This window comes from Phaenicophaeus curvirostris, chromosome 23 (genome assembly GCF_032191515.1).
Source record: "Phaenicophaeus curvirostris isolate KB17595 chromosome 23, BPBGC_Pcur_1.0, whole genome shotgun sequence".
Taxonomy (NCBI): Eukaryota; Metazoa; Chordata; class Aves; order Cuculiformes; family Cuculidae; genus Phaenicophaeus; species Phaenicophaeus curvirostris.
The window spans coordinates 4,308,683-4,334,672 of record NC_091414.1 but is presented as its reverse complement, the minus strand read 5'-3'; the positions used below and the strand labels follow the sequence as shown (position 1 = coordinate 4,334,672).

Below are 25,990 nucleotides of genomic sequence, written 5' to 3'. Positions count from 1 at the left end.
TGTCAACCAACACCCCCAGGTCCTTCTCCTCCAGGCAGTTTCCAGCCAGACTTCTCCTAGTCTGGAGCTGCTCAGGGTTGTTGTGCCCCAAGTGCAGGACCCGCCATTTGGCCTTGTTAAACCTCCTGCCATTGGTCTCAGCCCATGGATCCAGCCTGTTCAGATCCCTTTGGAGCCTCCCGACCCTCCAGCAGATCCACACTCCCACCCAGCTTAGTGTCGTCTGCAAACTTGCTAAGGGTGCCCTCGATGCCTTCATGCAGTCATTGATAAAGACACTGAACAGGGCTGGACCCAGCGCTGAGCCCTGGGGACACCACTTGGAACTGGCCTCCAGCTGGAGTTAACTCCATTTCCCACCACGCTGCCACCGGCAGGAATCACGTCAGGGCGAGGTTTGCTTTGCTTTGGGTTGAGGGTCCTGTGCGAGCGTGGGGTAAAGCCAAGCGGGATGCGAAGTGAAGCCCTGGGCATGTGTAGGTTTCGAGCCGTAAATCTCAGCACCTGCAGCTGCAAAACCGTCTGCCCTGACCCTGGCACTCACCGTTCCCCAGGCGGTTCTGTCCTCCCGGGCATCAGTTGGGACTTTGCATCTTTACGGCCTGATCCTGGCTCTCGTTCCATGAGCTGCTTTCCTTTTCTTCCAGCAGGAAGGGGAGCAGAAGGTTTCCTGGCTGCCCTGATGGCTTCGCCGCAGCTCTGATGGTCGTATCGGAGCTCGCTCTCTGTTGGTGACAGCTCTGCTGCTGGGGACACCACTCTCCAACAGCCCATGGACCCCACTGGATCCCAGAGCCATCCCCTCCGTAAGCGGCTCCCCCTCTGTGCTCAGGGACCTCCTGCCCCTGGGGCGGCCGTGCCAGCACCCACAGCCACCTCCAGCCTGGGCAACGCAGAGCGAGTGGAAACCCCAGCTCTGCAAGTGCCTCGTGTGTCTACAGCAAATCCAGGGTTAAGAGAGAGAGCTTGAGTCTGAACAAACATCGATAAATCTTTAATTATAGGAAAACCAACTCAAAATAACATTCTATTGATCTCCTTCTTCATACTCGTCGTCTTTGCCCTCATCGTCATCTGGTCCTCATCGTCGTCTTTGGCCACATTGTCGTCATCCTTATCGTATCCTTTATCTGCCTCCCTCTCATCCACTTTCCACCACACCCCACACCTCTACGGGCCTGGAAAAGAAGCAGAAGGCATGGCCTTTGGCTGATGAGCAGCGCCTCGTCCAGCAGAGCTGGGGCTCCCAAGCTGCCTCAGCGGCAGCAGCGGGTTGGGGTTCATCCTGATGGACATTCCATTTGCCACAGCTCTGGGACACGTCCCTTCCCAAAGCGGACGGGCGCTCAGGGCAGGTGCCTGGTGGCTCTTGTGTCACCAGGACAAGGGGACCGGGTGCTGTGTTCCCGCAGCAGGGCCCACAGCCCCCAGCCGGCGGCAGGGAACTCAGCCTGGCTCTGGGCAGTGGGTGAGGAGCACGTGCCTGTCCTGGTGATGGTGGGTTTATCCACATTTCCTCTTCCTCCTCCTCCAACTCCACATCCACTATTATCTTGTCATCAATATCCATCGCCTCCTCCATGTCCTCCATCTCCACATCCATGATTATCTTTTCATCGATGTCCATTGGCTCCTCTGTGTCCTCCTCCATCTCCACGTCCACAATAATCTTTTCATCTACATCCATTGCCTCCTCCGTGTCCTCCTCCATCTCCACGTCCACAATAATCTTTTCATCTACATCCATTGCCTCCTCCGTGTCCTCCTCCATCTCCACATCCTCGATTATCTTTTCATCAATATCCTCCAGCTCATCCGTGTCCTCCTCCATCTCCACATCCACGATTATCTTTTCATCTACATCCATCGGCTCCTCCATGTCCTCCTCGATCTCCACATCCACGATTATCTTTTCATCAATATCCTCCGGCTCATCCGTGTCCTCCTCCATCTCCACATCCATGATTATCTTTTCATCTATGTCCATTGGCTCCTCCGTGTCCTCCTCCATCTCCACATCCACGATTATCTCTTCATCTATGTCCATTGGCTCCTCAGTGTCCTCCTCCATCTCCACATCCACTATCACCTTTTCATCAATTTCCATGGGCTCCTCCTCATCCAACTCCTTCCTCCAACCCATGTTGCTGGCAGCCACCTTGGCAGTTTCCAGCATGACGTTGAAGAGCCTGAGCCAAAAGCCAAGCAGAAAAGTGCATTGGTGCCACCCTGGCCAGACAAGGCGACCGGTGGGATGCGGGTCTCGGCAACCCTGCCCCCTCCTGCTGCCTGGGGAGAACCGTGGGGCGACGGGGCCCCTGGGCACGTCCTCAGCCAGGAGGCAGCTGCAGGCTGAGCGGCTCCTTCGACGCCAGCACTCACCAGAACTCGTGGAGCAGAGCCTTCAGCTGGAGGATGCTGCGCTTGCTTTCCATCACAACACGAGAAGCGGGCACGGTGTTGCGGATCTGGCAGAGCAGAGAGCACGGGAGTGAGCAGCCCTGCTCCCTGCCCCGAGGGGCCTTGGGCACACGCCCCGGCCCCCAAACCTCATCGACCCCCAGAAGCTCCTTACTCTCTTCAGGCATCTAGTCGGCTCCATCGCACCCCGGGTGTTGGGCTGAGCTGCCGTGGATCCAGCCTGGAGAGGGGCAGAGAAGGGACCGGCTCAGGCTGCGGGCAGCCCCCAGCTGCTCCCAGCAAGCGTCCCTCCTGCACAAGCCCAGGGCACCCAGGTGGCTCCTGGGACATGTCCCGCCATGCGGGGATGCTCGGTTTCAGCCAGGGATGAGCAGCCCACAAGGGCTTCTCCCACCCAAGGTGGCTTCTCAGCACCTCGCAGGGTGGCTGGAAAGGGTGAGCCGCGCTCCCGGTCCCCCACGCTCCCCAGAGCAGGACACACACCCCACACCATCCCCACAGCGCCTGCTCCCCGCTCAGTGCAGGGGGTGTCACCCTCCGGGGACCAGGGCTTGTACCTTCTTGAGGATGAGCATCCTCTTCTTGCAGGCCTTCATCAACCGGTGGGGACGGAGGCGCTGGGAGCAGGTGGAAAGAGCCGAACCTTGGATCAGAGGCATCAGGAACAGGGAGAAGGACAGTGCTGGGAGAAGGATGAGGCTGGGAGAAGGATGAGGCTGGGAGAAGGATGAGGCTGGGAGAAGGACAGAGCTGGGAGAAGGACGAGGCTGGGAGAAGGACGAGGCTGGGAGCAGGGGAACGTCAGGAGTAGGGCAGAAGGGATGCTTGGAGAGCAGAGGAGAAGGGCTGCGCTGGGTGTAGAGCTGTCGGGCTGTGACAGGATCGGGGCAGAAAGGCTGGTTTGGGGGCAGAGAAGCGCTGAGCTCAGAGAACAGGAGACGCGTGCCAACAGCAGGGCAGAACCGCTGCGTTGTGCTCATTGCCGGGCTCTGGCAGGTCCACTGGACCACGGGCCGTGACATCAAACCTCTGTTACACGCGAGCTCTGGGGCCAACTGCGCCGTGGGTAACGGGGACAACTCCCCTTCTTGGTGGCTATAGACGTATGAAGCTGCACCCCATCCAAATGAATAATCCTAACCAATCGAGGCACTCACTGCTTCTTCAAGAGGTTCTTTCTGACCATCCTGTCGTGCCTGGCAGCCATTCAGAGCCCTCCAAAAAGTTTTTGTCCAGCTGCTCCAGGCAAGAGCTGAGGTTTATCTGATATTTTATGGATGGTCCTTCATAGTCTCTGCTCTGGGCCTGCATCTGTACAGCACGTGGTGCTGAGCAGGACACAGGGCCCTTTCTCCAGTGTCGGGCACAGCATTGCAGCCCATCGTGCCGTGCAGGGCTACCTGGGATGCTCGTGTTCCCTCCAGCCGTAGGGCTAGAACAGCATCGCCCATCTCTGCAGATCTATCGACAACAGCTCTTGCCAATCCTGGTGCCCCAGCCAGGGCAGGAATTGCTCATGGAAAGTGGGGGGAGCCGCGGTGTCAGCTATTTAACAAGTAGGTTTTGCTCAGGCTTCCTTTGGGATGCTGGGACAGGTTGTGCCCATCCTTCCCGAAGAGATGGGGATGTATTGGAACAGCAAGGGAAAACCCAGCTCCTCCTCACACACCAGGGCCACCCAGTCACCAGGAGGCACCTCTGGGGCCTTAGAGCCACGCACTGCTCATCATCTTCTGTTCCTCAAGGTCTCATCTGATACGGGTGAGTGGATGAGCAGACATAAGAGAAGCCCCAAGGCAAAACTCCATCTGCAATTCCTGCAACCGCTCAACAGGTTCAGGTGATACCAACAGGGCCATCACAGTCTGTTTGCAAGGCTGGAGCTTGTCCTTCTGGTGACATTGGTTCCAAGACAACCACTGCAGCCAACTCCGCTGGGACAGGCGATGCCCTCTGCGTTGGCTCTGAAGATGCTGGGACCCTTTGGTGCTAGGCAGTGCGGGTCCCGCTGAGCAGCCCTTGCCCATGGGTGCAGCATCAGGGATTCCCAGGGCCTGCTCAGGTGCCTTCCAGCTCTGACAGACCTCAAGGGAGACGCAGGATCCTTCTTTCGGGGAGGGACAGACTCCGATGGGGGCTCCGGTAAAGATTCTTCCACCTCTGTGTGGAGCCTTTCAATATTTAAAAAGAATTAAACTATTTAAAACCAGAACGTTTGCAGCTCTTCAATGATCACCTCCCCGTACGTGGCCGTGTTCTCCCCCAGCTTGAGGACGCCGTCCGAGAAGCCTTGGGAAACGTTGGCTGTCCCCTGTCCCTTGGGAGAAGAGCCCAGCTCCCTCCTCTCCACAACCTCCTCTCAGGGAGTTGGAGAGAGCAATGAGGTCTCCCCTCAGCCTCCTCTTCTCCAGGCTAAACACCCCCAGCTCTCTCAGACGCTCCTCTTGTTCTCCAGCCCCTTCCCCAGCTTCGTTGCTCTTCTCTGGACTCGCTCCAGAGCCTCAACATCCTTCTTGTGGTGAGGGGCCCAGAACTGAACACAGGATTCGAGGAGCGGTCTCCCCAGTGCCGAGTCCAGAGGGAGAAGAACCTCCCTGGCCCTGCTGGCCACACCGTGTCTGATCCAAGCCAAGATGCCATTGGCCTTCTTGGCCACCTGGGCCCCTGCTGGCTCATGTTCAGTCGCTGTCAACCAACACCCCCAGGTCCTTCTCCTCCAGGCACTTTCCAGCCAGACTTCTCCTAGTCTGGAGCTGCTCAGGGTTGTTGTGCCCCAAGTGCAGGACCCGGCATTTGGCCTTGTTAAACCTCCTGCCATTGGTCTCAGCCCATGGATCCAGCCTGTTCAGAGCCGATCCACACTCCCACCTAGCTTAGTGTCGTCTGCAAACTTGCTCAGGGTGCCCTCGATGCCTTCATGCAGTCATTGATAAAGACACTGAACAGGGCTGCCCCAGCACTGGGCCCCGCGGACACCACTACGATTTGAGGGCTGTGAGGGGGCGTGGCCTCTCCCCGGTGGGCGTGGCCTCAGAGGTAGAGGCGCTCAGTGGGGGGCGTGGTCTATTTCTCGCAGTGGGCGTGGCCTGTAGGGGGCGCGGCCTCTCCCGCCGCCATGTCCCCCCGCAATGGCCGCCGCACCGGCTCCCACCGCTCTCACTCGCTCGCCCGGCACATGAAAACCAAGCGGCGGCGGCGAGACCTGGATGAGATCCACGCTGACCTGCGGCCGCACAACGCCGCCCGCCTGCTGCGGCAGGAGCCCGACCCCGATCTGCCGGGCTGCGGACAGTTCTACTGCCTGCACTGCGCGTGCGTCAGGAGGGCCTGAGGGGGGCCTAGGCCTAAGGGGGTCCCTCAGCATGGGGGGAGTGGGTGTTCTGGGCCTAGGGGGTGTCTCTGGCCTCTGGGAGTGTGGGTGTCCTGGGCCTAGGGGGAGCCTGGTCCATGGGGGTGTGGGTGTCCTGGGCCTAGAGAGTCCCTAGCCCCTCAGAGTGTGGATGTCCTGAGCCTAGGGGTTCACTGGCCCCCTGGGGTGTGGGTGTCCTGGTCTCAGGGGGTCCCTGGCCCCTTGGGGTGTGCGTGTCCTGAGCCTAGAGGGGTCCCTGGCCCCTCGGGGTGTGGGTGTCCTGGGCCTAGAGGGTCCCTGGCCCCTCAGGGTGTGGTTGTCTTTGGCCTAGAGGGTCCCCGGCCCCTCGGGGTGTGGGTGTCCTGAGCCTAGAGGGGTCCCTGGCCCCTCGGGGTGTGGGTGTCCTGGGCCTAGAGGGTCCCCGGCCCCTCGGGGTGTGGGTGTCCTGGGCCTAGAGGGTCCCTGGCCCCTCAGGGTGTGGTTGTCTTTGGCCTAGAGGGTCCCTGGCCCTTCGGCATGTGGGTGACCTGGGCTTAGAGGGTCCCTGGCCTCTCAGAGTGTGGATGTCCTGAGCCTAGGGGTTCACTGGCCCCTTGGGGTGTGGGTGTCCTGGTCTCAGGGGGTCGCTGGCCCCTTGGCATGTGGATGTCCTGGGCTTAGAGGGGTCCCTGGCCCCTCAGCATGTGGGTGTCCTGGGCTTAGAGGGTCCCTAGCCCCTCAGGGTGTGGGTGTCCTGGTCTCAGGGGGTCCCTGCTCCCTCGGGGTGTGGGCGTCCTGGGCTTAAGAGGGTCCCTGGCCCCTCAGGGTGTGGTTGTCTTTGGCCTAGAGGGTCCCTGGCCTCTCGGAGTGTGCATGTCCTGAGCCTAGGGATTCACTGGCTCCTCAGGGTGTGGGTGTCCTGGTCTCAGGGGGTCCCTGGCCCCTCGGCATGTGGGTGTCCTGGGCCTCGAGGGGTCCCGGCCCCTCGGCATGTGGGTGTCCTGGGCCTCGAGGCGTCCCTGGCCCCTTGGCATGTGGGTGTCCTGGGCCTAAAGGGTCCCTGGCCCCTCGGGGTGTGGGTGTCCTGGGCCTAGGGGGTCTCTGGCTCCTGGAGGGGAGTTTCCCTGCTCTCAGGGGGTCCCTGGCCCCAGGCGGGGTCCCGTGCTTTGGCAGGGGGTTGCCCTGGTCTCAGGGATTCCCTGGCACCTGAGGAGGAGGGAGTATCCTTAGCCTAGGGGGGTCCCTGGGCCCTGAGAGGAGGTTGGAGTGATCCAAGGTGGTCCCTGGCTCCTGGAGGTGTTGCCCCGATCTGAGGGGGTCCCTGTGCCCTGGCAGGGGTTGCACTGGTCATGGGAGGGGTGGTCCCTTGTCTCTTGGCATTGATTGTCCTGCTCCTGGGGATCTCTGGCTCTTTTGAGGGGTCCCTGTGCCCTGGTAGAGGGTTGTCCTGGAACCAGGGGGGTCTCTGGGTCTTGGAGGATGTTCGCTGGGGGTCCGTGGCCTTTGGGAAGGGCTTGTCCTGGTCTTAGGGGTTCTCTGTCCCCAGAGGTGGTTGCCCTGATGTCTGGGGAAGTCCCTGGAGGGGCTTGTCCTGATCACAGTGGGTCCCTGCTGGTCCCATCGAGGGGGCCTCTTAACTGCTTCAGGGGAATCTTGTTCTGGTCTTAGGAGGGATCTTAGCAGCTTTATCTGGTCTCAAGGTGGGGAGAGGAGATGTGCCCCACTGAGGACTGGCCCGAGGGGTGTGGGGTGACTCTGGCAGGGCCCCACTCCCATCTTGGGGCTTCCTGACCATGAGTGTCTTATCCCCCCAGACGCTACTTTGTGGACCTGACCAGCATGAAGGAACACTTCAAGTCCAAGGTGCATAAGAAGAGGTAAGGGGGGCCTGAACAGGGTCCTGAGCCACACTGTGGGTCTGCACCCTGCCCCGGAGCAGAACGCAGCCCCTTGGCCCCGCTAATTCTTCAGGGTGAGGCATATGTGGTGTCAACTCCGGGCCGGTGTTGTTTTGAGGAGGTGGGGTGGAAGGCTTCAGCCCTGCTCTCTGCCCTCCCCGCAGGCTGAAGCAGCTGCGGGAGGCCCCGTACACGCAGGAGGAGGCAGAGCGCGCTGCTGGGATGGGCTCCTACATCCCCCCGAAGAAGGTGGAAGTGCAGACCCAGCCACTTGAGGAAGTCACCGAGATGGAGGCCTCCAGCTGAGCGCAGGGACTGAGAGGCTGAGCAGCTCCGCAACAGCATCTTTGTCCTCAGCTCTGTGAGAAAAACATGCCCCGGCACAGCCTGCCAGCAACCAAACGCTCCGCTCCTCCTGGCAGCTCTCCTCTCCAGAGCGCTAACGAGGTGAAGGAGCCAGCAAGACCTCGGCTGTCCTCACTGCGCGTCCTCCTTTTCGGGAAAAGAGCAAACCACGCTTCCCTAAGAGACACTGCGCTCATCTCTCTGCTTTCAGAGCAGTTTTGGGCCTCTCTCCCTGGGTCAGAGGTTCCCCTGGTGACTCGCCCATTAAAATATGTCAACCACGAGATCCGCAGTGTTGAGAACTCTCTGATTGTGAGCCAGGCCCTGGCTGGAGGGCAGCAGCCACTCCTTGGGATGGTGGGTAACCCCTTGGTGTTGTGCTCTTCCCGATCGCTGCCAACATCTGCGTCTGCCCTGAGCAACAGCCTCATCCTGGGGCTCTGCCCTGGCAGGGTGGGAAAACTCCCTCTACTTTCCCTCCTAGCAGAGGAATCCCAGCTGGCTGGTAGGTGTGGGACTTCTTTTGATGGAATGAACTCTTTGTCAAGTGCTTATTGCTCTCTACAACTACCTACAAGGAAGTTGTGGTGAGATGGGTGTTGGTCTCTTCGCCCAAGTAACAAGGGGTGGGATGAGAGGAAATGGCCTCAAGTTGTGCCAGGGGAGATTTAGATTGGATAGTAGGGAAAATTTATGGCTGCCCAGGGCAGTGGTGGAATCTCCATCCCTGGAGGGTTTCAAAAAACGTGGAGACGTGGCACTCTAGGACCTGGTTTAGCAGGACTGGTGCAGCTGGGCTGGTGGTTGGACTGGATGAGCTTAGAGGTCTTTTCCAACCTTAATGATTCTGAGATTCTGTGAAAATGCGGCTCTGTAGGAAGCAGCTCACAGCGCAGTCCCTGCCCATTTGTACCTTGAGAGGGGAGTATTGATGTCCCCCTGGCAGGGACACTTTTAGGCTTCTGATACGGAAGTGATTTTATCTTCATGGAGGGTTAGGACTGTGTGGTCCAGCCTGACGCTGCTGTGAGGGGGCTGGTGACCCTGCCTCTGCCTGCATGGCTCTCTGGTGACTTTGTGGGACAGCGTCATCGCTCCCTGCTGCTAATTCCTGCCGAGTTGGGTGTCAGAGATGCAGCCCTGTCTGGTTCATCCCTCCTATCACGCTGGGGCTGGAGCAGCAGAAACGCAGCACGACAACCCAGCTGTGCTTGGCAAGAAAGGGTTTATTTCCATGCAGCCTGTCCGGATTTGTCCCCACCCTGACCCTGGGAAGATGGAGGCGACTAAATCTAAATCTAGCTGGTAGCATCTCACCAGAGGCAGCTCCGTCGGGGGCTGGGGTGTCGCAGACCCCATCCCAGCAGGATGCTCCGATTTGGGGTTGGCGGGGGGGACACGTTGCTGACCTTGTGGCCCCATCTTCCCCCCCGAGATGTTATTCCGGAGGCCGATGCGGTTCCAGCCATCGCTGCTGCGTTACCTAACAGCGCTCGATGCTGACCTCCTTTCTGCAGGACCAGGCTGGCTGTGGCCACAGGGGGCAGGGGGGCTGCAAGTGGGGTGCAAGGGGCCCCCCAAACCCCTCTGCTTAGCAGGGAGATGGACACAGCGCCCGGTTCCGCCGTCCGTTTGTCTGTTCAGCCTCTGATCTCGTTGTGGCCGGATCCTGGTGTCTCTCGGTGGTTGGGTCGGGAATTCAGAGGTGGCTTTTCCGTTCTCCATCCCAGTCGATGCTGAGCCGGCTCCGAAAGGGGGACAGACAGGGGGGACAGAGGTGCGTGTCCCCCAGCCGCAGGGCATGGCATCGCCCAGGCGTGGAGAGAAGGGCTGGATGTGGCGCAGATCAGCTGGAAAAGATCCGCATCCGGCAGCTCTGCTTGAGGAAGACGGGGGGATAGGGGGTGGAGGGTCCCCAAAACCCTACTCAGGGTATTGGGGACCATCCCTGTGGCCGCACCAGCCCCCTCCTCATGGCTCGGGGGGGGGCTTGGTGGGGCCGGCCATTCTCCGGACGCTGTAGAAGGAGAGGCAGAGCCCAGCAGCCGCCAGCAGCAGGGCCAGGGGGGTCAGGAGTTGCCCCTCAGACTCTGCCCCTCTCCCCGCCGCCAGCTGCATCTGTGGGGGGAGAGAGAGAGGAGAGACGGGGGGGGAAGCACTGTGAGACACCCCCCCCAGCCTCAAAACCCACAGACACAGGGGACTTGAGGCTGTGCCCTCAATGTCCCCATCGCACACCCTGCTGGGATGTAGGGGTGTGGGGGGGGAATCTCTGGGGTCTGGGGGTGGTTTTGGGGTTCCCCATACAAGGCACCACCAGCAGCACCCTTGCTGCCAGGCTGGAGCTGGGATACGACTGGGAAGAGCTCCGGCAGCGCCCCGGGGGCCTGGTGGGCAGCACAAACAGGGTCTGGGGGTCCCCACGGGCTCCCCCCCAACCCCACTCGCCCCTTACCTGGAGCAGACGGAAATACCCCGGGGTTAAGCGTCTGGGGCGGATGATCATGGTGCAGCAGCAGGATTGGGCTCGGCGGGTCACAGCAGCAGGGCTTGGACCCCCCCACCGCCACCCCAAAAATCCCTGAGCCCCCTGCCCTGGCCACAGCGAGGGGGGGGGGTCTGTGCTTGTTGCCAGCCCCGTGTCCCCCTCGGAGAGGGCGGCACGCACGCGGCGAGCGCTGAGCAGCTGTCAGCCCCGATCAGCGCCCGCTGCTCCCCGAAGCGAACGCGCCAGGCGGGGGGAGACGGGCAGCGAGGCGCTGGGGGGGCCAGCACAGGCCCAGGGGGGATTTGGGGGGGCTGGGAGAGCTGGGGTCAGCAGGGGCAGCCCTTTCCGAGGCCTACGCATGGGTTGTCCCCTGCCTCAGTTTCCCCACCTGCAAAGGAAGGGGTGGGAATTGTGCATGGGGGTGGGTTATCCCCCAAAGTCCACAGGTAGTGGGGAGAGGGCTGAGCATCGCTCTCCTTCTGGTTTCTGGGGTCAAACTGGGGGTCAAACAGGGCTCTTTGGGATTGCCCACCAGTGTCACCAGTTCTGCTGGGCCTCAGTCCTTGCTGAGCCCACCAGTGTCGTGAGTTCTGCTGGGTCTCAGTCCTTGCTGACTCCACCAGTGTCACGAGTTCTGCTAGGGCTCAGTCCTTGCTGAGTCCACCAGTGTCACAAGTTCTCCTGGGCCTCAACCCTTGCTGAGCCTGCAAGTGTCATGGGTTCTCCAGGGCCTCAGTCCTTGCTGAGTCCACCAGTGTCGTGAGTTCTGCTGGGGCTCAGTCCTTGTTGAGCCCACCAGTGTCATGGGTTCTCCAGGGCCTCAGTCCTTGTTGAGCCCCCCAGTGTCATGAGTTCTGCTAGGGCTCAGTCCTTGGTGACTCCACCAGTGTCACGAGTTCTGTTGGGGCTCAGACCTTGCTGACTCCACCAGTGTCACGAGTTCTCCTGGTTCTCAATCCTTGCTGAGTCCACCAGTGTCATGAGTTCTCCAGGGCCTCAGTCCTTGCTGAGCCCATCAGTGTCACGAGTTCTCCAGGGCCTCAGCCCCTGCTGAGCCCACAAGTGTCGTGGGTTCTCCAGGGCCTCAATCCTTGCTGACTCCACCAGTGTCACGAGTTCTGCTGGGGCTCAGCCCTCACTGAGGATGCGATGAGGGCACCTGTGGCTGCTTGGTGCCCCCGCAGCTGGGGCTGAGCTCTGTTTTCCTTTCCCCACCTACCTCCTCTCCACCCTCGATGACTTCTCAGCTGGTTGGGACATCGTCTTATGGAGACGGAGATGGGCACAGTGTTGGGGGGGAGCCAGGTCTCGGCCTGTGACTCAGTGGGGCGCGTCGCGAGGCTGCACTGGGCCGTACTGGGCTGTACTGGGTGAGCGGCACGCGGTTGCGCCAATGGGGCCGCCCGTCCCTGGCGCAGGTGAGCGGCCGCTCCCTGTTCCGCTCCGGACGCCATGGAGCCCGTGGGAGCCTGGGGCCCCGTCCGGGCGGCTGCCTGGCTCCGAGGTGAGGCTCCCCCCAACCACGGCTGCCCCCCAACCGGGGGGGACCCTGCTCTTGGTCCTGAGCCAGGGGCTGGGGTGGGTTGTCCCCTACTTTGGGGTCTTTGGGTGGTCTGGGGCAGGTTGTCCCCAACTTTGGGATTTTAGTGTGGCCTGGGGTGCGTTGTCCCCAGCTTTGGGATTTTAGGGTGACCTGGGGTGGGTTGTCCCCAACTTTGGGATTTTAGGGTGGCCTGGGGTGCATTGTCCCCAACTTTGGGGTCTTTGTGTGGCCTGGGGCAGGTTGTCCCCAACTTTGAGATTTTTGTGTGGCCTGGGGCAGGTTGTCCCCAACTTTGGGATTTTAGGGTGGCCTGGGGTGGGTTGTCCCCGACTTTGGGGTCTTTGGGTGGCCTGGGGTGCGTAGTCCCCAACGTTGAGATTTTTGGGTGGTCTGGGGTGATTTGTCCCCAACTCTGTGATTTTTGGGTGATCTGGGGCAGGTTGTCCCCAACTTTGAGATTTTTGGGTGATCTGGAATGTGTTGTCCCCAGCTTTGGGGTATTTAGGTGCTCTGGGGTGGGTTGTCCCCAACTTTGAGATTTTTGGGTGGCCTGGGGCAGGTTGTTCTCAACTTTGGGATTTTTGGGTGATCTGGGGCAGGTTGTCCCCAACTTTGGGGTCTTTGGGTGGCCTGGGGTGAGTTGTCCCCAACTCTGGGATTTTTGGGTGGCCTGGGGTGGGTTGTCCCCAACTTTGGGATTTTTGGCTGGGGGGTGGCCGCCCTTTCAGACCTTTTATTCCTGGGGGGAGGTTGGCCCCTGGCTCTGGAAGGGTGGGATGGGGGTTTGGCTGCCCCCCACCATCTGCGCTGAGACCTGGCAACTCATCGCATGGAACGAGCCCTCCTGGCAGCCTAGAGTTCCCCCCACAAGCATCAGCAGGGACACAGGCTGGGGGGTGCTGGGTCCCTGTGTTGTCCGGCTGATGCTGAGGGTTTGGGGCAGGTTTGGATGCGGCCGTGCAGGGGTATCCGTTCGAGTCCTGGGGGCTGGCAGGACCCGAGCTGCTGCGGCTGTCGGTGGGCACCCTGGAATCGCTGGGCGTGCGGCGGCTGGGGCACCAGGAGCTGCTGCTGGAGGCTGTGGAGCAGCTCCGGGCCCTGGTGAGTGTGGGGGGCATCCTGAGTTGGGGGAGCTGGGATTTGGCAGGGGGGGTACCCGGCAGTGAGTGAAGGTGGGGGCAACCTGGGCTGGAGCGAGGGAGGATGCGGGAGCACCCAAGGCTGGGTGGGGATGGGATTTGGGGGTGTCCTGGGCTGGGTGGAGAGGAAAATGGGGAAACCCTTGGCTGGAAGAAAGGGGGATGCGGGGCACCCCAGGTTGGGTGAAGGTGGGGATGTGGGGGCATCCTGAGCTGGGGGGAGGTGGGATTTAGGGGTACCCTAGGCTGGGTGAAAGTGGGGATATGGGGGCACTCTTGGCTGGAGGGAGGGATAACACGGGAGCATCCTAAGCTGAGCGGAGATGGGATTTGGGGACAACCTGAGCTGGGTGGAGAGGAATATGGGGAAACCCTGAGCTGGGTGGAGGGGGATATGGGGAAACCCTTGGCTGGAAGAAAGGGGGCTGCAGGGGCACCCCAGGCTGGGTGAAGGTGGGGAGGTTGGGGCATCTTGAGCTGAGGAGAGGTGGGATTTGGGGGTACCCTGCAGTGAGTGAAGGTGGGGACATGGGGGCATCTTGGACTGGAGGGAGGGAGGAACGCAGGAGCACCCCAGGCTGGGTGAAAGTGGGGATATGGGGGCACCCTAGGCTGGAGGGAGGGGGGAACGCAGGAGCACCCCAGGCTGGCTAGAGGTGGAATTTGGGGATATCCTGGGCTGGGTGGAGAGGAATATGGGGAAACCCTGAGCTGGGTGGAGCGGGATACGGGGAAACCCTTGGCTGGAAGAAGGGGGGATGCAGGGGCACCCCAGGCTGGGTGAAGATGGGGATATGGGGGCACCCTGAGCTGGAGGGAAGGAGTATGCAGGAGCATCCTAAACTGAGTGGAGATGGGATTTGGGGGCACCCTGAGCTGGGTGGAGAGGAATATGGGGAAACCCAGAGCTGGAAGAAGGGGGGCTGCAGGGGCACCCCAGGTTGGGTGAAGGTGGGGAGGTGGGGGCATCCTGAGCTAGGTGGAGGTGGGATTTGGGGGTACCCTAGGCTGAGTGAAAGTGGGGATATGGGGGCACCCTGGGCTGGAGCGAGGGAGTACGCAGGAGCATCCTAAGCTGAGTGGAGATGGGATTTGGGGGCACCCTGAGCTGTGTGGAGAGGAATATGGGGAAACCCTTGGCTGGACGGAGTGGGGGACACAGGGACACCCCAGGCTGGGTGGAATGAGAATGTGGGGATATCCCAGGCTGGAGGGAGAGGATGTGGGAGCATCCCAGGCTGGGTGGACGTGGGGGACATAGAGTTACCCTGGGCTGGAGGGGGAGGATCTGGGAGCACCCGTAGCTTGAGGGAGAGGAGGACGCAGAGGCACCTTGAGTTGGGTGGAGGTGGGATTTGGGGGCACCCTGAGCTGGGTGAAGGTGGGGACACGGAGGCACCCTGGAGACCCCCAGTATCCACGTTTCCCCCTAGGATGCGGAGCTGGCGAGCACCAGCCTGCGCACGCTGACCGAGAGGCTGCGGGAGCTGGCACAGGGTGTCCAAAGCCTGGTGCTGGGGGGGCCACCAGCTGGGGCTACCCCCAGCCCACCCCCCCTCACCCTCCTGGCCCGCGTCATCGACCTCATCGGGGCGGCCAAAGGGCTTTTCCTCTGGCTCAACAGGTGCTGGGATGGGGTGAGAGCACCTATGGGTGCTTGGTGCCCCCTCACACCTGGGGCTGAACTCTCTGTTTCTCCTCCCCAGGTACCTCTTCTCCACCCTCAATGACTTCTCAGCCAGCAGGGACATCGTCCTGCTCTGCGCCCAGCTGGCAGAGACCCTGCAGGCGGTGGGTGACCCGCGCGGCTGCGCTGCCCTGAGGCCACGGGGATGGGCACGGTTTTTTGAGGGGGAGCCAGATCTTTGCTCTCCTGACCCCCAAAAAATGGGGCAAAGTGGAGAGCCAGGTCTTTGCTCTCTTGTACCCCAAAATACGGGCAAGGTGGGAAGCCAGGTCTCTGCTTTTCTCTAACCAAAAATAGGGGTAAGGTGGGGAGCCAGGTCTTTGCTCTCCTGCCCCCCAAACTGGGGGCAAGGTGGGGAGCCAGGTCTCTGCTCTCTTGCCCCCCAAAATAGGGGTCAAAGGTGGGGAGCCAGGTCTTTGCTCTCTTACCCCCCAAGATAGGGGCAAGGTGGGGAGCCAGGTCTTTGCCCTCTTGCCCCAAAAAAGTGAGGCAAGCAAGGGAACCAGGTCTTTGCTCTCCTGCCCCCACAAGATCTCTGCTTGCTGGAGGTGGGGGAGACCTGGGGTGAGGGGTTCCCTGTGGGAATGTTGGGGGGCTGAGCCATTCTGTCCCACTTAACCCTGTGTCTTGTCCCCCAGGACAGCCCAGCAGCCGAGAGGGACGGCCGGATCCTGCGGATTGTAAGTGCTGGGTGAGGAGGAGGTGGCAGCCATGGGGGGATTTGGGGGGCCCAGTGCTGCCAGGACCCCCCCCTCAAGCTCCTTGCTCTCCCCCCGCAGTGCCAGCACATCATGGGCATCTGCGAGAGCATCGTGAGCTGCAGCCCCGCGGCGCTGCTGGACCGAAGGGCTGTGCTGGAGCGCGTGGGGCTGCTGCTGCCCCCCAGCCCGTGGGGCAGCCCCCCGATATCCCTCGACACCCCAACACTGCCCCCCAGCCCATGGGGCAGCCCCCCTATATCCCTCAACACCCCAACACTGGTCCATGTGCCACGGGGCAACCTCTCCACGTCCCTTGATACCACGACGCTGCCCCCCAGCCAACGAGGGAGCCCCCTGATGTCTTCCAACCCCTCGACACTGCCCTCCAGCATGCAGAGAAGCCCCACATCATCCCCTGACACCCTCACGCTGCCTTCTGACCCGATGCGGGGCTCCTCGCCGCTTCTGAGCACCCCACTGGTGAGTCCCCGCTGCCACGGGACCCCCCGGCACCCCCTGCACCCTGCTCACACTTCACTCCTGTACCCCACCCCCAGGGTCTCGAGATCACCTCCACCAGCTCCTGCCTGCACTTTGTGTCTGCGACCAACTTGGAGGTGAGTGGGGAGGCTGCCCACCCCAGTTTGTCACCTCCCAGTGCCACCCTGTCCCCCAGCCACCTCTTTTTAGGGCCTGCCATGGAGGATAACCCCCATCAACCCCGCTGCGACCCATCTGGCTGGATCCTGTGAACCTCTTAGAGTCATAGAATCGTAGAATCACCAGGTTGGAAAAGACCCACCGGATCATCGAGTCCAACCATTCCCATCAATCACTAACCCATGTCCCTCAGCGCCTCGTCCACCCGTCCCTTAAACACCTCCAGGGAAGGGGACTCAACCCCCTCCCTGGGCAGCCTCTGCCACTACCCAATCACCCTTTCCGTGAAATACTTTTTCCTAATGTCCAGCCTGACCCTCCCCTGGTGGAGCTTGAGGCCATTCCCTCTCGTCCTGTCCCCTGTCCCTTGGGAGAAGAGCCCAGCTCCCTCCTCTCCACAACCTCCTTTCAGGGAGTTGGAGAGAGCAATGAGGTCTCCCCTCAGCCTCCTCTTCTCCAGGCTAAACACCCCCAGCTCTCTCAGACGCTCCTCTTGTTCTCCAGCCCCTTCCCCAGCTTCGTTGCTCTTCTCTGGACTCGCTCCAGAGCCTCAACATCCTTCTTGTGGTGAGGGGCCCAGAACTGAACACAGGATTCGAGGAGCGGTCTCCCCAGTGCCGAGTCCAGAGGGAGAAGAACCTCCCTGGACCTGCTGGCCACGCCGTTTCTGATCCAAGCCAAGATGCCATTGGCCTTCTTGGCCACCTGGGCCCCTGCTGGCTCATGTTCAGTCGCTGTCAACCAACACCCCCAGGTCCCTCTTCTCCAGGCACTTTCCAGCCAGACTTCTCCTAGTCTGGAGCTGCTCAGGGTTGTTGTGCCCCAAGTGCAGGACCCACCATTTGGCCTTGTTAAACCTCCTGCCATTGGTCTCAGCCCATGGATCCAGCCTGTTCAGATCCCTTTAGAGCCTCCCGACCCTCCAGCAGATCCACACTCCCACCCAGCTTAGTGTCATCCTCAAACTTGCTAAGGGTGCCCTCGATGCCTTCATTTCCCAGTGCTTTAGGGCTGTGATCCACCCCGCTCTGCCCCAGAGCCGGGGGGGTGCTGCCTGCAGCTGAGACCGTGCAACTCATCTCAGGAGTGAGCGCAGCCTGGGCCGTGGGGGGAGCCCTGCTCCACATCCCAGTCCCACCAGCCGCTCTGTGCTCAGGCTGTTGGTTAATGGTTAACCCCCTCGCCCCAGTTCTCCCAGCCAAAAGGGCTCCTGAGTGTGGATTAGAGGGGAAAGGTGGGGGGCGAATGCCCGTCGCTGGGGACCCTGATGCAACTTTGCCTCTGCCCCAGGCTCTGGCTGCACACGGGGGTCGCATCCTGCCCGGAGACGAGATTGTGCAGGTCAATGAGCAGGTCGTGGTGAGTTGAGGGTTTGGGGTGCTGGTGTCACAAGAGAAGTCGTGAAGAGGGAGCTGCAGGGCTGGAAGGATTTGGGGGGGAAGGGGGCTGTGAATGGGAGGATTTGGGGAACACAGGCTGTGGGTGGGGGGATTTGGTGGAAAAAGGGGCTATGGGTGGGAGGTTTGGGGAACACAGGCTGTGAGTGGGAGGATTTGGTGAACATGAGGGCTGTGGATCGAAAGATTTGGGGAAACACAAGCTGTGAATGGGAGGATTTAGGGGAAAAAGGGCTGTGGGTGGGAGGATTTGAGATAAAAGGGGGCTGTGGGTGGGAGGATTTGGGGAACACGGGCTGTGGATGGAAGGATTTGGGGGAAAACAGGCTGTGGGTGGGAGGATTTGGGATAAAGGGGGCTGTGGGTGCAAGGATTTGGGGGAAAAAGGGCTGTGGATGGGAGGATTTGGGGGAAAACAGGCTGTGGGTGGGAGGATTTGGGATAAAGGGGGCTGTGAATGGGAGGATTTGGGGGAAAATGGGCTATGGATGGGAGGATTTGGGGGAAAACAGGCTGTGGGTGGGAGGATTTGGGATAAAGGGGGCTGTGGGTGGGAGGATTTTGGGGAAAAAGGGCTGTGGATGGGAGGATTTGGGGGAAAACAGGCTGTGGGTGGGAGGATTTGGGGGAAAACAGGCTGTGGGTGGGAGGATTTGGGGGGAAAAGGGCTGCAAATGGGAGGATTTGGAGAACACAGGCTGTGGATGGGAGGATTTGGGGGACACAGGCTGTGGATGGGAGGATTTAGAGGAAAAGGGGGGCTGTGGGTGCGAGGATTTGGGGGGAAAAGGGCTGCAAATGGGAGGATTTGGAGAACACAGGCTGTGGATGGGAGGATTTGGGGGACACAGGCTGTGGATGGGAGGATTTGAGGGAGAACGGGGTGGATTTGAGGGCATGCGATGCCTATATCTGGGTGGATTTGGGGAGATACAGATTTGGGGCTGCAGCTAGGGAGGGTTTTGGGGACGCGGGAGCTGTGGGGCTGGGAAGGTTCTTGGGGCCACGGCTCACAAGGAGGTGGGTGCAGGTGGGCTGGACACGCGTCAACCTGGCGAAGAAGCTGCTGGAGAAGACAAGTGGAGTGACACTGGTGCTGAAGAAGATCCCCCTCGACCCACCAAGCTCGCCCCCCTCTCCCACGCAGCAGGTGAGTGACCCCAGTGCTCCCAGTACAGCCCCAGTGCTGTGCTAGGAACAAGGTAGGGATGCTCAGAGCCAGGCATCTCCCATCACCTTGGTGGTCCCTAAAGCTCCAGGGGACCATGGTGGGATGCGGGCTGGCCCTGACGCTCCATCAGCAGCTCACGGGAGAGTTTTCGGATGCTACGGATCCAGCCGGCACCAGGAGCAGCGAGTGCCCAGGCAGCCCCGTCTCCCTGACCTCCAGGTGAGCCCCATCCCCTGACACCCCAACACCCCCAGCCTGGCCGGCACAGAGGTGTTTGGGTGCATCCAAAGCCCTTTTCCAGCTTTTTATGGGGACAGAGGTGCCGGCAGCTGCCTGCGAGCAGCCCCGGGGAAGCCGCCAGCAATCTTGAGGAATGAAAAAAAAAAAAAAAGTGGTTGTGTTTGTAATTCATTCACTTGGTAACGTTTTAATGGGGTTGAAACTATATTTAGCCATGACCCTTCTCCTCTCCCGGAATGGAAAAGCGTGAGCAGGCAGGGAGAGCTGCGGGTTCCCCAAGCAACTGCGGGGCCGGTTGGAGCCCGATAGCGAGACCCTTGTGGGGATCAAGGGGGTTTGTAGCTCAGGGATCCCTTTTTCCCCCAGCGCTGCTGCCGACTTGGACTCAGGACCAGACTCGGCGCTGGATCTCGTCACTGACGAAGAGGACAGAGAGGACGAGCGGGACTCGAGGCTGCCCAGGGCGGCTGAAGGGCTGTCCGGCTGCGGTAAGTGGAGGCGGCATCCAGGGACGGAACATTTTTTTGCTTGGGATTCAAACAAACCCCAAACCCCCACGTTCTGAGGACAGTTCTGTGCAGCTAAATTTCTTTTCGTGTCCTTAAATACTTGAGTATTTGTTCCTAAAGCTGTATAGTTGAAGTGATACTGTTTGAGCCCCTCTGAGTACATAAATATCTTTAATAGATTGCTGCGAATTTAAATATCGCTGCTACACAAAGGGGTAGCCTAACACTCTGTATTTAATCTGTCCGCTTTATCTGATTGAAGCAGTTCAGTTAAACAGTTTCTCTGCAATGAAAACATCTAAAACCCAGTGTCTGAGTTTTGGCACAATGTGCATTTGTGGGTAAAATCCATCCTTTTTTGTCACTGCTGCCCACAGGACATTTTTGGAGCTGGGTGACTGCAGGGCTGGATGCTGCTTTAATTTCCCAAAGGTTAAGCCTTTCTTTAGTGGCTTTGAATTGCCATTTGGAAAAGGGGCAGGGGGTTTCTTTTTCAGGCTTGAAAACGTTGCCATTCTGCTGCTAAAATATAGCTAACACAAAGAAATATTTGACTGGAAACCATCTAGATCTTGATTTGCCACTTGGGTGAATAGTACAAGTAATGATTGAATAGTGTGAGTAACTGCATTTCAAACCGGTCCTTATAGTGTAGAATCATGGAATGGGTTGGGTTGGAAGGAAGCTCAAACCCATCCAATTCCACCCCCCTTGCCATGGGCAGGGACACCTCCCACTGGATCAGGGGCTCCAAGCCCCATCCAGCCTGGCCTTGAACCCCTCCAGGGATAAGGATAAAAAGTATAATGATTATTATGTGGTAATATTTTTTTAATCTTTATTTTAAGTATAACAGATTTTTGTTCATCAGAATCATTCTTGCTGTCCTCAGGCGCTGCGGAGGAGGCAGCGGCGTGGGAGGGTGGCACCCCGTGCTCTCCGGGCACCCCTGCTGCTCCTGGACCCTGCCCTGTGGAGCTCAGCCCCCTGACAGCCCCTGTCACAGGGGCTGGGGACACAGAGCCCAGCCAGCAACCTGGGGAGGTGAGAGCTGGGGGGAGAGGAGCGCTGAGCCGGGAAGGGGACCCTGATGGGACAACAGTGGGGGACAGGCAGGATTTCATGTCCTGCCCAAGCTGGGAGGCAAAACATCCATCCCTGGGGTGGGATCCCCTCTGAGCTCCCTGCTGCAGGGTATGTGAGTTGGGGGTCATAGAATCATAGAATCACCAGGTTGGAAAAGACCCCCAGGATTATCGAGTCCAACCATTCCCATCAATCACTAAACCATGTCCCTCAGCGCCTCATCCCTTAAACCCCTCCAAGGAAGGTGACTCAACCCCCTCCCTGGGCAGCCTCTGCCAGGGCCCAATGACCCTTTCCATGAAATATTTTTTCCTAATGTCCAGCCTGAACCTCCCCTGGCAGAGCTTGAGGCCATTCCCTCTCGTCCTGTCCCAAAGGGGCTGTGGGTGCTGCTGAGGGGGCTCGGCTGATGCTGCGCTGCCCTCACTCCCCTGCATGGTCCTTAACTTCTCATCTCTGTCTCCCTGTCCAGGGCAGCCCTCAACCAGGACGAAGACAAAAAGGTGAGCAGGACCCTACCCAGGGCTGGGGGCTCTCCTGAGCTCTCCTCCCAAGTCCCTTTTCCCTATTCTTATATCCCTCTCTCCTCTGTGACCACCAGGAGTGGCGACCAGGCTGAGCCGCCGGCGGGTCTCGTGCCGGGACCTGGGCCGGGTGGACTGCGATGGTTGGCTCCTGAAGAAGAAAGACCATGTGGGCTTCATGGCTCAGAAGTGGAAGCGGTGCTGGTTTGTGCTCAAGGGACACACGCTTTACTGGTACAACCATCCCAATGTGAGTGGGCATGCTGGGTCTTCTCAATCTCCAGCCGGGACAGCGCAGGTGGGTGGTGAACATGGTGGTTTCTCCCTCGCAGGATGAGAAAGCCGCAGGTCTTATCAACGTGGCCACCTATGACCTGGAGAGCTCCAGGGAGCAGAAGAAGAAATAGTGAGTGGGGTTTGTCTTGCCATAAACCTCCCAGCTGGTGGTGGAAAGGAGGATGCTGTCCCAAGGGCACGTGCTGATGAGTCCTGCTGGGTACCACCTGCACATCCCTGCGGTGATGTCCCCCTGGGGCTGGTGGGGACCTTGTAGTGCTGGCAGGACCGACTCACACAATACAGTCCACGCTCTGAGCAAGATGTGTCTTGCACTGTTGATGTTATCTGGGCTGGGGCTGAGGAACAGAGCATCTCCAACAGCAAGGAAAGAAGAACTGGGTTCTTCTCCCAAGTGACAAGGGACAGGACAAGAGGGAATGGCCTCAAGCTCCACCAGGGGAGGGTCAGGCTGGATATCAGGGAAAAAATGTTTTCATGGAAAGGGTCATTGGGCACTGGCAGAGGCTGCCCAGGGAGGGGGTTGAGTCACCTTCCCTGGAGGGGTTTAAGGGACGAGTGGACGAGGTGCTGAGGGACATGGGTTAGTGATTGATGGGAATGGTTGGACTCGATGATCCAGTGGGTCTTTTTCAACCTGGTGATTCTATGAAAAGTCTGAACCTCTGGGCTGGGTCAGGACAGGGGACTGCGTCGGGACAGGGGACTGCGGGGCAGTGGGGGCTGGATGGGGGCTCGGGGCTGGCTCTGGTGCTGGGTAGCCCCAGCAGCAAAGGTTTGTCCTCCTCCAGCGTGTTCCAGCTCTGCCATCAGAGATACAAGCCCTTCGTCTTTGCTGCAGAAACACTGGCTGATTTGAGCATGTAAGTAACCTGCTAGCGTGTCCTGGTCCCACCACCCCGAGCTGGCTATGACCTTCTGTCTGTCTGTCCATCCCTTCTTTCCCCAGGTGGGTCAGTCGCCTGATAACAGCCAAAACAAAGTACACACTGGCCCATCAGTCGGTCCCGGACAAGGAGGAAGGTAACGGACCCTTCCTGGGATTGGGAGATGGGGTTGGTTCCCACATAGGAGATAAGAACCTATGGGGAGCCACAGGCTGGGGGTCGTGGTGCTATAGACCCTGCATGGGAATTTTCCTGGGATTTGGGGGAAACGTGAGGAGAGGGGGCTGAGAGGAGGGCTGGGGTGATGCTCAGCCGTGGACAGGGCTGGAGGGGTGGTGTGGGGCCTCCTGCTCCCACCATCCTCCCTCTGTTGCCCCCAGACTGCTACAGCGAGACAGAAGCTGAGGACCCTGATGAAGAATCCCCCAAGCAAGGATGTGACTCGGTGAGTGGGCCTAGGGAACAGGGATGGGGAAGGGATGGATGGATGGATGGATGGATGGATGGATGGATGGATGGATGGAGGATCCTGGTCTCACCTCCCGCCCGTCTCTCCCCACAGCCAAAGAAGAGGCCACCAAACGCCCTGGAGAAAGCCCAGCTCTTCTTGGCTGGTGGTGAACCCAGCAGTGCAGCCAGTAGCCCCCAGGGCAGCCCCCAGCCCTGCTCGCCCATGGGTAGGTGCTGGGGGGTAACATTTGTCACCCTGTCACCTCACGTGCACCCTTTAGTTGAAGTTAAGGCCACCTTTCTGTGTGTGCACTGGAGAGGTAACTAGACTTGGGACATATTTCAGCATTCTGCTTCAGAAACTGTCACCTCTGGCCTGGCCAGGTGCACGCTCTCCTGGGTGGAAAACTGGTTGGCTGGAGGGCCCAGAGAGTGGTGGGAAATGGAGTTAACTCCAGCTGGAGGCCAGTGACAAGTGGTGTCCCCAGGGCTCAGTGCTGGGTCCAGCCTTGTTCAATGTCTTTATCAATGACCTGGATGAAGGCATCGAGGGCACCCTTAGCAAGTTTGCAGACGACACTGAGCTGGGTGGGAGTGTGGATCTGCTGGAGGGTCGGGAGGCTCCAAAGGGATCTGAACAGGCTGGATCCATGGGCTGAGACCAATGGCAGGAGGTTTAACAAGGCCAAATGGTGGGTCCTGCACTTGGGGCACAACAACCCTGAGCAGCTCCAGACTAGGAGAAGTCTGGCTGGAAACTGCCTGGAGGAGAAGGACCTGGGGGTGTTGGTTGACAGCGACTGAACAGGAGCCAGCAGAGGCCCAGGTGGCCAAGAAGGCCAATGGCATCTTGGCTTGGATCAGAAACGGTGTGGCCAGCAGGTCCAGGGAGGTTCTTCTCCCTCTGGACTCGGCACTGGTGAGACCGCTCCTCGAATCCTGTGTTCAGTTCTGGGCCCCTCACCACAAGAAGGATGTTGAGGCTCTGGAGCGAGTCCAGAGAAGAGCAACGAAGCTGGGGAAGGGGCTGGAGAACAAGAGGAGCAGCTGAGAGAGCTGGGGGTGTTTAGCCTGGAGAAGAGGAGGCTGAGGGGAGACCTCATTGCTCTCTCCAACTCCCTGAGAGGAGGTTGTGGAGAGGAGGGAGCTGGGCTCTTCTCCCAAGGGACAGGGGACAGGATGAGAGGGAATGGCCTCAAGCTCCACCAGGGGAGGTTCAGGCTGGACATCAGGAAAAATTTTTTCATGGGAAGGGTCATTGGTCCCTGTCAGAGGCTGCCCAGGGAGTGGGTTGAGTCCCCTTCCCTGGAGGGGTTTAAGGGACGGGTGGACGAGGTGCTGAGGGACACGGTTTAGTGATTGATGGGAATGGTTGGACTCGATGATCCGGTGGGTCTTTTCCAACCAGGTGATTCTATGATTCTATATTTGAGTAAGAACCACATCATGTCTCGGGATGCTCTTCGAGCAGGGTCACGTGTGAGGATAGCCCCATGCTTTTCATAGGTTTATTTCTCAGTCTGCCCCCTGTCATGGTGCCCTTTTCCTCACCCAGACCCCACCGGGGAGGATCTCGAGTGCCTGATGCAGTGCCTGAGGCAGGGCGGGGTGTCCCTCATCGGGCAGCAGCGGTTCCTGACACAGGAGCAGTACCGCAAATCCTTCATCCGGCGCAACAAGAACCCCCACATCAACGAGAAGGTGCACGCGGTGCGAGCCCTGCAGAGCACGCTCAAGGTGGGAGCCTGCAGCCCCTTTATCCCCCACACTTCCAAAGCCCCTTGCCCACGGGCAGCCACCCTAAAAAAAAAATGCCCTTTCCCTCGGCAGGCAAAGCTGGTGGAGTTGCAAGCCCTGGAGCAGCTGCTCAGCGATGCCGCTCTCACCTCAGAGAAATTCAGGCATTGGAAGGAAGAGCACCAGGAGCTGTACCAGGAGCTGCGGGAGTTGTGGGCACGGCAGCAGGGCCAGGATGGTGACAAGGGACTCGGGGCTGAGCACGGATCCCCTGAAGCGGCCGCCGAACCCTGACACCAGGACCTCTCTGGCACGAACCGGTAAAAACCACTGAGCTACAGGAGCAAAGCGGGCGCTCTGTCCACGCTGAGGGGCTGCGCAAGGGGATCGATGAGGTTTTTGAAGGCTCAAGCCCCAGTGTGGACTTGCCACAGGAGAAGTGGCTTTTGCAAATCCCCTTTCCTTGGGGCAGGACGTTACGGTGAGCCTTGCGTTCATCAGGGAGGTTTTGCCTTGGCTGCAGGGCCCTTCTCCTCGAAGAACGTGGCCCTGCCGTGCACACCAACCCAGCCAGGGTCTCCTCTGCTGTAAATAAAACTGCATCGATGAAGGCTGAGAGTGCCAGGGTCTTCTTGGCAATGAAACATCCCTGTAGTTACAACCAGCTCGGAGAAAAGAATGGAGCTGGGGAAGGGGCTGGAGCCCAGGGGTTCTGGGAAAGGCTGAGACCTGGGGCTGTTTAGCCTGGAGAAGGCTGAGGGGAGACCTCATCGCTCTCTGCAGCTCCTGGAAAGGAGGTTGTGGTGAGGTGGGTGCTGGGCTCTTCTCTCAAGGAACAAGTAATGAGACGAGAGAGAGTGGCCTCAAGTCGCACCAGGGGAGGTTTAGACTGGTTATAGGGAAAATTTCTTCACTGATAGAGTGGTGGAGCCCTGGCAGGGGCTCCCCAGGGTAGCAGTGGAATCTCCATCTCTGGAGGGGTTTAAGAGGTGGGTGGACAAGGCGCTCAGGGAGGGTTCGTCAGCAGAAAGGGATGGGGGATCCTGATGATCTCCAAGGTCTTTTCCAAGAAAACAATTCTCTGATTCTACAATATTGCTGGCTGGGGACCAAATATCTGCTGCAGTAGAATGGGAAGATTGAATCCCTGGGGCTGGGTGCGAGGAATAGAGGGATGGAGAGGGAGGGATGGGGAAGGAAGGGAGGGAGGGAGGAAGAGAGAGAGGGAGGGAGCGAGGGAGGAAGGGCAGGGACTACTTTCTTCCCAGCCGCGCCCTACGGGTGCCGCCCGCGGACACTTTTCCTCCGCCCGAAGCCGCCGTCTGCGCTGGGCGAACCAATGGGCGAGGGGCGGGGACTCCCCATTGGCCGCGGGGCCGGGAGGGGGCGTGGCCAGCGCTCCTCATTGGCTGCGGTGTTGGTAGGGGGCGTAGCCAACGCTTCCCATTGGCTGCGAGGGCATGAGGGGGCGTGGCTAACGCT

At 59.7% G+C, this 25,990-nt stretch overlaps 3 protein-coding genes across 3 annotated transcripts; 2 read left to right on the top strand and 1 right to left on the bottom strand.

Annotated features, from left to right (window-relative positions):
- Window positions 1-1,039: 1,039 nt before the first annotated feature.
- Window positions 1,040-3,488, bottom strand: LOC138730220 (uncharacterized). The gene is made up of 5 exons (XM_069875178.1): window positions 2,979-3,488; window positions 2,576-2,641; window positions 2,383-2,468; window positions 1,484-2,189; window positions 1,040-1,178 (listed from the first exon to the last, which is right to left on the bottom strand). Exons 1-5 carry the CDS (start codon window positions 3,441-3,443, stop codon window positions 1,071-1,073), a joined length of 1,431 nt encoding a protein of 476 aa, XP_069731279.1. The 5' UTR covers window positions 3,444-3,488; the 3' UTR covers window positions 1,040-1,070.
- A 2,026-nt stretch (window positions 3,489-5,514) lies between these two features.
- On the top strand, window positions 5,515-8,278 carry ZNF593 (zinc finger protein 593). Its single transcript, XM_069875121.1, has 3 exons — window positions 5,515-5,733; window positions 7,564-7,626; window positions 7,812-8,278. The coding sequence occupies exons 1-3, from the start codon at window positions 5,537-5,539 to the stop codon at window positions 7,951-7,953; spliced, it is 402 nt and encodes a 133-aa protein (XP_069731222.1). The 5' UTR covers window positions 5,515-5,536; the 3' UTR covers window positions 7,954-8,278.
- Window positions 8,279-11,878: 3,600 nt separating this feature from the next.
- On the top strand, window positions 11,879-25,118 carry CNKSR1 (connector enhancer of kinase suppressor of Ras 1). Its single transcript, XM_069875307.1, has 22 exons — window positions 11,879-11,984; window positions 12,967-13,124; window positions 14,596-14,786; window positions 14,869-14,953; window positions 15,488-15,529; window positions 15,629-15,858; window positions 15,952-16,030; window positions 16,108-16,167; window positions 17,501-17,569; window positions 18,638-18,757; window positions 18,912-18,997; window positions 19,385-19,506; window positions 20,420-20,571; window positions 21,086-21,116; window positions 21,215-21,387; window positions 21,470-21,543; window positions 22,226-22,297; window positions 22,384-22,457; window positions 22,702-22,766; window positions 22,884-22,998; window positions 24,327-24,508; window positions 24,602-25,118. Exons 1-22 carry the CDS (start codon window positions 11,933-11,935, stop codon window positions 24,800-24,802), a joined length of 2,433 nt encoding a protein of 810 aa, XP_069731408.1. The 5' UTR covers window positions 11,879-11,932; the 3' UTR covers window positions 24,803-25,118.
- The last annotated feature ends 872 nt before the right edge of the window (window positions 25,119-25,990 follow it).

Bases quoted from the DNA above. Each gene is read 5' to 3' on its own strand.
- CNKSR1 (XM_069875307.1), top strand. From the start codon at position 11,933: ATGGAGCCCGTGGGAGCCTGGGGCCCCGTCCGGGCGGCTGCCTGGCTC. The intron at 16,031-16,107 runs GTGAGTCCCCGC...CCCCACCCCCAG, and splicing joins CGCTTCTGAGCACCCCACTG to GGTCTCGAGATCACCTCCAC. The intron at 22,999-24,326 runs GTAGGTGCTGGG...TTCCTCACCCAG, and splicing joins CCAGCCCTGCTCGCCCATGG to ACCCCACCGGGGAGGATCTC.
- ZNF593 (XM_069875121.1), top strand. From the start codon at position 5,537: ATGTCCCCCCGCAATGGCCGCCGCACCGGCTCCCACCGCTCTCACTCG. The intron at 5,734-7,563 runs GTGCGTCAGGAG...TTATCCCCCCAG, and splicing joins TTCTACTGCCTGCACTGCGC to ACGCTACTTTGTGGACCTGA. The intron at 7,627-7,811 runs GTAAGGGGGGCC...CCCTCCCCGCAG, and splicing joins TCCAAGGTGCATAAGAAGAG to GCTGAAGCAGCTGCGGGAGG.
- LOC138730220 (XM_069875178.1), bottom strand. From the start codon at position 3,443: ATGTCACGGCCCGTGGTCCAGTGGACCTGCCAGAGCCCGGCAATGAGC. The intron at 2,642-2,978 runs GTACAAGCCCTG...GCCCCTCTCCAG, and splicing joins GGATGCTCATCCTCAAGAAG to GCTGGATCCACGGCAGCTCA. The intron at 1,179-1,483 runs GCACGTGCTCCT...CTTCTTTTCCAG, and splicing joins ACCCACCATCACCAGGACAG to GCCCGTAGAGGTGTGGGGTG.